The sequence below is a fragment of the Salvelinus sp. IW2-2015 genome, linkage group LG4q.1:29 (genome assembly GCF_002910315.2).
Source record: "Salvelinus sp. IW2-2015 linkage group LG4q.1:29, ASM291031v2, whole genome shotgun sequence".
NCBI classification, from domain to species: domain Eukaryota; kingdom Metazoa; phylum Chordata; class Actinopteri; order Salmoniformes; family Salmonidae; genus Salvelinus; species Salvelinus sp. IW2-2015.
This window is the reverse complement of record NC_036842.1, coordinates 33,193,771-33,203,413: the sequence shown is the minus strand read 5'-3', so window position 1 is coordinate 33,203,413 and position 9,643 is coordinate 33,193,771. Positions and strand designations below refer to the sequence as shown.

General features: G+C 44.7%; 1 protein-coding gene across 1 annotated transcript; it reads right to left on the bottom strand.

Moving 5' to 3' along the window:
* Window positions 1-400: 400 nt before the first annotated feature.
* Window positions 401-9,638, bottom strand: nudcd3 (NudC domain containing 3). Its single transcript, XM_023984434.3, has 6 exons — window positions 9,257-9,638; window positions 7,633-7,976; window positions 7,201-7,333; window positions 4,848-4,991; window positions 4,579-4,767; window positions 401-1,100 (listed from the first exon to the last, which is right to left on the bottom strand). Exons 1-6 carry the CDS (start codon window positions 9,452-9,454, stop codon window positions 990-992), a joined length of 1,119 nt encoding a protein of 372 aa, XP_023840202.1. The 5' UTR covers window positions 9,455-9,638; the 3' UTR covers window positions 401-989.
* Window positions 9,639-9,643: the final 5 nt, after the last annotated feature.

Here is a 9,643-nt window from a genome sequence, read left to right as displayed (position 1 = left end):
GCCATCTAATGGCCACAATAAATAAATGACCAGATTTGGTTCAAGACTCCAGCACTGGAAGTGGTGGTAAATCAACAATATTATCTTTACACTTATTTCCAAAAATCTAAACAAAATAGACTACTTGAAAGTGGATATTGCCTCAATGTGGGTGCTTTGGTGTGTTTGGACCCCAGGAATAGAAGCTGCTGCCTTGGCAGGATGGAAAAGGGATCCCTAATAAATACAGCAACAAAAAAACAAAAATGCAAATGGAACTTCCCATTCTGCCACAGACGCCATAATGGCAGATACAATGTTGAGAACTCTTTGCATCTCTATGGCAAGGACGCATAGGTTTTAATGCCGCTCCACAGCACACAGCCCACACACACATCAGAGAACGCATCAGTGCAGATTTGATTTAATTTCATTTATTTCAGGCACACAGTACTGACACACCTCAGTAAAAATGAAAATGGCAGGGAGGTATTTAGCCAACCAATATCAGTCGTCTACATGTAAAACACCACAGACATCTGGACCTGGAAGTTGCCTCTCGAAACTGATTTAGGTCAGTTCTGCATTCTCCACCTCAATGGTGAAGGTTAAGATATGGGGAGGGTCATCTGATCCTAGACCTGTGTCTGTACAGCTATCTCCTAGGTCCAGGTGTGTTCAGTGGGCAGACAGACACTTAAACAGGTATGTTCAGGGTCATGTTCATTAGGGCTCGAAATGGAAAGGGTTTTTAAAAACGTTTTGCAATGGAAAACGTAAATGAGCGTTCAGGGAGTTCCTCACAGTTTGTATTTTTTCTTCTGTTTGGTCCCTAATGAACACAACCCGGGTATGTCACATCAGTCAGAACACAGTAACAAAGCTCATCTCCCTCCTATTCAAAGATCACTCAGAAAAAGAAAGAAAAATCTTAAAATACCAGGCAGTTTCTACTGATAAATCTGCTAACCCTCCTCAGTCTCTCAACCCCAATCCCCAACATTGTGTGTTCACATCTGTACGGCGCTGGAGGGGATGTCGAACATGGAGGGATCAAACTGTTGTCCTTTAAAGGGAGAGCCCTCAGCATCCCAGCCCTTCTTCAGCATGTCATGCACCTTCTATATGAGGAGAGAGAGAGAACTTGTGAGAATGGAATTCCCACATACATACGGTGCATTCAGAAAGTATTCAGGCCCCTTAACTGGTTCTACATTTTGTTATATTACAACCTTATTCTAAAATGGATTAAATAGTTATCCCCCTCATCAATCTACACAAAAAACTGAAAAATTACATTCACATAAGTATTCAGACCCTTTACTCAGTACTTTGTTGAAGCACCTCTGGCAGTGATTACAGCATCAAGTCTTCTTGGGTATGATGCTACAAGCTTGGCACACATGTATATGGGGAGTTTCTCCCATTCTTCTCTGCAGATCCTCTCAAGCTCTGTCAGGTTGGGTGGGGAGAGTGGCTGAACAGCTATTTTCAGGTCTCTCCAGACATGTTCGATCGGGTTCAAGTCCGAGCTCTGGGCCTGGCCACTCAAGGACATTCAGAGACTTGTCCCGAAGCGACTCCTGCGTTGTCTTGGCTGTATGCTTAGGGTCATTGTCCTGTTGGAAGGTGAACCTTCACCCCAGTCTGAGGTCCTGAGAGCTCTGGAGCAGGTTTTCATCAAGGATCTCTCTGTACTTTGCTCCATTCCTCTTTGCCTCGATCCTGACTACTCTCCCAGTCGCTGCCGCTTGAAAAACATCCCCGCAGCATGATGCTGCCACCACCATTCTTCACCGTAGGGATGGTGCCAGGTATCCTCCAGATGTGACACTTGGCACCAATTCAATATTGGTTTCATCAGACCAGAATATCTTGTTTCTCATGGTCTGAGAGTTCTTCCAGTGCCTTTTGGCAAACTCCAAGCAGGCTGTCATATGACTTTTACTGAGGAGTGGTTTCTGTCTGGCCACTACCATAAAGGCCTGATTGGTGGAGTGCTGTATAGATCATTGTCCTTCTCAAAGGATCTCCCATCTCCACAGAGGAACTCTGGAGCTCTGTCAGAGTGACCATCAGGTTCTTGGTCATCTCCCTGACCAAGGCTCTTTTCAACCATTTGCAAGGTTTGGACGGGTGGCCAGCTCTAGGAAGAGTCTTGGTGGTTCCAAACATCTTCCATTTAAGAATTATGGAGACCACTGTGTTCTTGGGAACCTTCCATGCTGCAGAAATATTTTGGTACCCTTCCCCAGATCTGTTCCTCGACACAATCCTGTCTCGGAGCTCTACGGACAATTCCTTTGACCTCATGGCTTAGTTTTTGCTCTGACATGCACTGTCAACTGTGGGACCTTATATAGACAGGTGTGTGCCTTTCTAAATTATGCCCAATCAATAGAATTTACCACAGGTGGACTCTAATCAAGGATGATCAATGGAAACAGGATGCTCAATTTTGAGTTTCAAAGCAAAGGGTCTGAATAATTATGTAAATAAGGTTTCTGTTCTTTTATTTTTAATACATTTTCTAACATTTCTAAAAACCTGTATTCGCTTTGTCATTATGGGGTATTGTGTGTAGATTGATGAGGGGAAAAAACGATTTAATCCATTTTAGAACAAGGCTGTAACGTAACAAAATGTGGAAAAGGTCAAGGTTTCGAAATACTTTCAGAATGCACTGTACATACAATACAGAACTGCACAATTGGACTCAACATAGTTCAGCACCAAATTCCTCCACGTGTCCCTACAGTTGAAGTCGGAAGTTTACATACACCTTAGCCAAATACATTTAAACTCAGTTTGTACAATTCCTGACATTTAATCCTAGTAAAAGGTCCCTGTTTTAGGTCATTCAGGATCTCCACTTTATTTTAAAGAATGTGAAATGTCAGAATAATAGTAGAGAGAATTATTTATTTAGGCTTTCATTTCTTTCATCACATTCCCAGTGGATCAGAAGTTCACATACACTCAATTCGTATTTGGTAGCATTGCCTTTAAATTGCTTAACTTGGGTCAAACGTTTCGGGTAGCCTTCCACAAGCTTCCCACAATAAGTTGGGTGAATTTTGGCCCATTCCTCCTGAAAGAGCTGGTGTAACAGTCAGGTTTGTAGGCCTCCTTGCTCACACACTTTTTCAGTTCTGCCATCAAATTCTCTATAGGATTGAAGTCAAGGCTTTGTGATGGCCACTCCAATACCTTGACTTTGTTGTCCTTAAGCCATTTTGGAAGTATGCTTGGGGTCATTGTCCATTTGGAAAACCCATTTGCGACCAAGCTTTAACTTCCTGACTGATAACTTGAGATTTTGCTTCAATATATCCACATAATTTTCCTTCCTCGTGATGCAATCTATTTTGTGAAGTGCACCAATCCCTCCTGCAGCAAAGCACCCCCACGCTTCAGGGTTGGGATGGTGTTCTTCGGCTTACAAGCCTACCACTTTTTCCTCCAAACATAACGATGGTCATTATGGCCAAACAGTTCCATTTTTGTTTCACCAGACCAGAGGACATTTCTCCAAAAAGTACGATCTTTGTCCCCATGTGCAGTTGCAAACCATAGTCTGGCTTTTTAATGGCGGTTTTGGAGCAGTGGCTTCTTCCTTGCTTGCTGAGCGGCCTTTCAAGTTATGTCGATATAGAACTCGTTTTACTGTGGATATAGATACTTTTGTACCTGTTTCCTCCAGCATCTTCACAAGGTCCTTTGCTGTTATTCTGGGATTGATTTGCACTTTTCACACCAAAGTACATTCATCTCTAGGAGACAGAACACATCTCCTTCCTGAGCGGTATGACGGCTGTGTGGTCCCATGGTGTTTATACTTGCGTACTATTGTTTGGACAGATGAACGTGGTACCTTCAGGCGTTTGGAAATTGCTCCCAAGGATGAACCAGACTTGGAGGTCTACAATTTTTTTTTTCTGAGGTCTTGGCTGATTTCTTTTGATTTTCCCATGATGTCAAGCAAAGAGGCACTAAGTTTGAAGGTAGGCCTTGAAATACATCCACAGGTACACCTCCAATTGACTCGAAGTATGTCAATTAGCCTATCAGAAGCTTCTAAAGCCATGACATCATTTTCTGGAATTTTCCAAGCTGATTTAAAGCACAGTCAATTTAGTGTATGTAAACTTCTGACCCACTGGAATTGTGATACATTGAATTATAAGTTAAATAATCTGTCTGTAAACAATTTTTGGAAGAATTACTTGTGTCATGCACAAAGCAGATGTCCTAACCGACTTGCCAAAACTATAGTTTGTTAACAAGAAATGTGTGGAGTGGTTGAAAAACAAGTTTTAATGACTCCAACCTAAGTGTATGTAAACTTCCGACTTCAACTGTATACTCTTCTCAACATCATGAGGCTTAGGTTAGTTTGATGGTAGTGAATGCGTGTTTACATGTGTGTGTGTGTGTGTGTGTGTGTGTCCACTCTTGTGCATGTGTGTGTCCCCACTCTTGTGCATGTGTGTCCCCACTCTTGTGCATGTGTGTGTGTGTGTGTGTGTGTGTGTGTGTGTGTGTGTGTGTGTGTGTGTGTGTGTGTGTGTGTGTGTGTGTGTGTGTGTGTGCTCTCACCATCTCGTGGCTCTGGGGCTTGCCCTGTAGTTTCTGGTGGTAGTCGAAGGTGAGTCTGTCCAGCACGGCGTGCTCCTCCTCGTCCACCGTGGCCATGGAGCGCTCTCTGTTGATCTGGTTCACATCAATCTCCTTCTCCCCTTTCAACACAGCACTCCACCAGACCTCCCCACTCTTACTGAGAGACAACTACAGGGAGAGGGAGGAAGGCTGTGTCAGTGAGTGTGTCTAGATACATTTGTAGGTGTGTGTGTGTGTGTGTCACTCACCACCACACAACATCCAGGCTCCAGGCTCCATAGTGAGTTCTCAGTGTTGATCTTATGTGTGAGCTCTCCTTCCATCAGGACTGTCTCTCCTGCCTCCTCCTTCAAACACACACGCACACTGCCCGGCTGCATGCTCACACACACCTGACACGGACACACACAAAGAGAAGTTAAAGCATGAATACTTCACATACATTACATGGTACAACCCCAGGAGAAATGTTTAACTCAAGAATCAACTGGACACAGAAAACTCATCACATCATAATAATTCAAACAGGCATTTATAAACATTAAGGATTTTTTTGTTTGTTGGTGAAGCCCCAAAATTGCCCTCGCTAGAAGCCTGTGTTTCAGACATAAGGAAGTGGACGGCTGAAAACGTTCTACTTTTAAACTCGGACAAAAGAGAGATGCTTGTTCTAGGTCCCAAGAAACAAAGAGATCTTCTGTTAAATCTGACAATTAATCTTGATGGTTGTAAAGTCGTCTCAAATAAAACTGAAGGACCTCTGCGTTACTCTGGACCCTGATCTCTCTTTTGACGAACATATCAAGACTGTTTCAAGGACAGCTTTTTTCCATCTACGTAGCATTGCAAATATCAGAAATGTTCTGTCCAAAAATGATGCAGAAAAATTTATCCATGCTTTTCTTACTTCTAGGTTAGACTACTGCAATGCTCTACTTTCTGGCTACCCGGATAAAGCACTAAATAAACTTCAGTTAGTGCTAAATACGGCTGCTAGAATCCTGACTAGAACCAAGAAATTTGATCATATTACTCCTGTGCTAGCCTCCCTACACTGGCTTCCTGTTAAGGCAAGGGCTGATTTCAAGGTTTTACTGTTAACCTACAAAGCGTTACATGGGCTTGCTCCTACCTATCTTTCCGAGTTGGTCCTGCCGTACATACCTACACATACGCTACGGTCACAAGACGCAGGCCTCCTAATTGTCCCTAGAATTTCTAAGCAAACAGCTGGAGGCAGGGCTTTCTCCTATAGATCTCCATTTTTATGGAATGGTCTGCCTACCCATGTGAGAGACGCAGACTCGGTCTCAACCTTTAAGTCTTTATTGAAGACTCATCTCTTCAGTAGGTCCTATGATTGAGTGTAGTCTGGCCCAGGAGTGTGAAGGTGAACGGAAAGGCTCTGGAGCAACGAACCGCCCTTGCTGTCTCTGCCTGGCCGGTTCCCCTCTCTCCACTGGGATTCTCTGCCTCTAACCCTATTACAGGGGCTGAGTCACTGGCTTACTGGTGCTCTTTCATGCCGTCCCTGGGAGGGGTGCGTCACTTGAGTGGGTTGAGTYACTGACGTGATCTTCCTGTCTGGGTTGGCGCCACCCCTTGGGTTGTGCCGTGGCGGAGATCTTTGTGGGCTATACTCTGCCTTGTCTCAGGATGGTAAGATGGTGGTTGAAGATATCCCTCTAGCTGTCTCTTATACACATCTAGATGTGTATAAGAGACAGATCTAGTGGTGTGGGGGCTGTGCCTTGGCAAAGTGGGTGGGGTTATATCCTTCCTGTTTGACCCTGTCCGGGGGTATCATCGGATGGGGCCACAGTGTCTCCTGACCCCTCCTGTCTCAGCCTCCAGTATTTATGCTGCATTAGTTTATGTGTCGGGGGGCTAGGGTCAGTTTGTTATATCTGGAGTACTTCTGTCTTATCCAGTGTCCTGTGTGAATTTAAGTATGCTCTCCCTAATTCTCTCTTTCTTTCTCTCTCTCGGAGGACCTGAGCCCTAGGACCATGCCTCAGGACGACCTGACATGATGACTCCTTGCTGTCCCCAGTCCACTTGGCCGTGCTGCTGCTCCAGTCTCAACTGTTCTGCCTGCGGCTATGGAACCCTGACCTGTTCACCGGCCGTGCTACCTGTCCCAGACCTGCTGTTTTCAACTCTCTAGAGACCGCAGGAGCGGTAGAGACACTCTTAATGATTGGCTATGAAAAGCCAACTGACATTTACTCCTGAGGTGCTGCATCCTCGACAACTACTGTGATTATTATTATTTGACCATGCTGGTCATTTATGAACATTTGAACATCTTGGCCATGTTCTGTTATAATCTCCACCCGGCACAGCCAGAAGAGGACTGGCCACCCCTCATAGCCTGGTTCCTCTCTAGGTTTCTTCCTAGGTTTTGGCCTTTCTAGGGAGTTTTTCCTAGCCACCGTGCTTCTACACCTGCATTGCTTGCTGTTTGGGGTTTTAGGCTGGGTTTCTGTACAGCACTTTGAGATATCAGCTGATGTACGAAGGGCTATATAAATAAATTTGATTTGTTTTTGAAAAGGTTGAAATATGTAGAAAGAGGAGCCCTGTGGTGGTCGTGTTCACCTGTCTGCCCTTGACGACGGTCTTGGGAACGTTGACCCGGACCTCAACGTCGGTGTAGTCCTGAGACCAGCTGTAGGTGTCCCTCACCGCCCCATTGTAACTATCTGGACTGGCCTGTTGCACCACCTGACCACTGACACACACACACACACACACACACAGTGGAAGAAGCAATCGATACAAGGGTTGGTATTAGGGTGGGTTTTAGAGTTGGGGTCAATTCCATGCCACTAAGGAGATTCTACCAAATTCAAAACTGCCACCTATTTGTAGAGCATTTCAGCAAATATGTAAATGTCCCATCTATAACAGGATTTAACAGTTGTGGACCTGTATTGTGTAACTTCGTGGACCCTTTTCTAAAGCATTGAAAAAGCTCAGAGAAAGAACCAGTCATACTGGCATGGCCAAGAGAGGCAGTACAATACTAACTCTGTAGATGCTGAACAGGCTGATGCCTGGTCTCCATGTGATGACTGCTGGTCCACATTGCTGCAATGGGGCTGTGGAATAGAGTCTGGGGCTTGGCTGGAAGAGGCTTGGCTGGAGGAGGTAGTGCTAGAGGCTGTACTGGGCTCTCCAGAAGCTGAGTCAGAGCTCTCTCTCTGGGCATCAGGCTCTGTCTTCTCCCCCCTTGGCTCCTCTGGCTGCTCAGTGGCCTGCAACTCCAGCTCCTGCACCGCGGGGGGCACCATCCTGGCCTCCTGTCTCTGCTGCAGCTCCCTCTGTTGCCTCTCTCTGTCCTGCTCAGCCACATGCTCAAACAGACGGAAGGACTGTGGAGAATAACAGAGACATGACGAGCTAAGTCCATAATCAACCACCTAATCACTTTTTGTGCACCTTAAAAGATAGACTGCAAGATGGCATCATCATAGAAAAGGGGACGACATCCCAACTTATAACCAAATCAGCCTAACATCAGACTAACATATTTTCCCATACGAGTTTAGACGCAAGGAGAGATGCCAACAATGGTAGTCTTGCCAGATTAGGTCACTGTTAACCTATCATAGCAGGCGTAAAAGAAAATGCATGGGCGGAGTTCCCACATCTGCTGAACCCCTGAAAAGCGGATACATCCGACTGTTGGCAACTACGTTAAGGGTGGGTCATATGCCACATTCAAAACAACTGTAGCAATCATAGCCAAATACCATCCGGTCACGCAGGGCGCCTGACCTCCAGGGCCCACCCCCCTAGCTAATTTCTTGCAATTCTACACATTTTACCATGCCATGTTAATGATACCTGAGTGACTAACAAAATCAATGGGACCCCCTGGAGGTCAGGGCCCTGGGCACATGCCCTGCGTGACACGTCGGTATTTGGCAACGATTACTAGAAGTTTAGATAGCTGGCTAGACTAATTTACCAATCTAAAAATGTTTAGCTGACATGGCTAATTGAGTGACTGTAAGTGACCGACATAAAATTTGATTTTTTTTTGAAAATTTCGAACTTGCACCTTATGTATTCTACTATTCTAACTCTCAACAGTAATTTGCTTGGAGCAGGCCCTTGTTCAAGACCACTTGACTCGGAATTCCTAGTCGGAAACTCGGTCATCTTTCTAAATTCCCGACCTGAAGATCGCTGACGTCATGATTTTCACCTAGTTTTTTCCGAGTTCCCATCTGTTGATGTTGTAGGTAAATCGACCCGTTGTTTATGCTGATGTCATACTACTGAGTGTACGTTTAAAAATTACGTCTATATTGAGCAGAGGTCTATGGATAGGATGGACACATTACATTTTTAGCAATGCTTTTTTTCCTGATAAAAACTAGATCATTGTATCCGCAGTGGAGCCCAGTTTCATAATATTACCATATGTCCCAGCTGGTTGCTGTAGTTTTGAAGTAATCACGAAAAAATAGGCCTTGTTTTAGGGCATTTTCACTCTGCCAGCTCCTATTAGTTCTATTGAGTACCATGGTACCAACTCGCCTTCCGAACATTCTAGGGGGCAAAATGGCTAGCCTAAACGGCTAACACAGAAGTTGTCAAATATTTAACTAGTTAGCTACAGTAGTAAGTAAGCTACATTTGCTACCTTTAGGACCATTTTCTCGGCCACCCCTGGAGGGAAGCCCATACGGTCGTTGGGGGTTGACAGCAGACGGTAAAAGTCTGTCTTGCGGTACAGGAAGCCAAAGTAGACCTGAAGGAAATTCTGGATGTTTCCAACATGCTGCAAGATTCCAAGCAAAGCGTTGTCATACAATTCTGTCATTTCCATGGGCGACGCCATTGTAGATTTTAAACGTTCTGCGTAATTTGTCAAACTGTTGAAACTTGACGCAAAAGACTATTGTATTTCAATAAATGTATCTTTATCGCAAAAATGTTTAGTTGTCCGTTGAGTTTGAGATTGTGCTCCCAAGCTAGCTGGATAGCTATTTTGATTTTTTTTAGGTACGAACTGAAAATTGTCCCCAGG

Bases quoted from the DNA above. Each gene is read 5' to 3' on its own strand.
- nudcd3 (XM_023984434.3), bottom strand. From the start codon at position 9,454: ATGGCGTCGCCCATGGAAATGACAGAATTGTATGACAACGCTTTGCTT. The intron at 7,977-9,256 runs GTAGCAAATGTA...TATTCTCCACAG, and splicing joins CCGAGAAAATGGTCCTAAAG to TCCTTCCGTCTGTTTGAGCA. The intron at 7,334-7,632 runs GTTAGTATTGTA...TGTGTGTGTCAG, and splicing joins GCCTGTTCAGCATCTACAGA to TGGTCAGGTGGTGCAACAGG.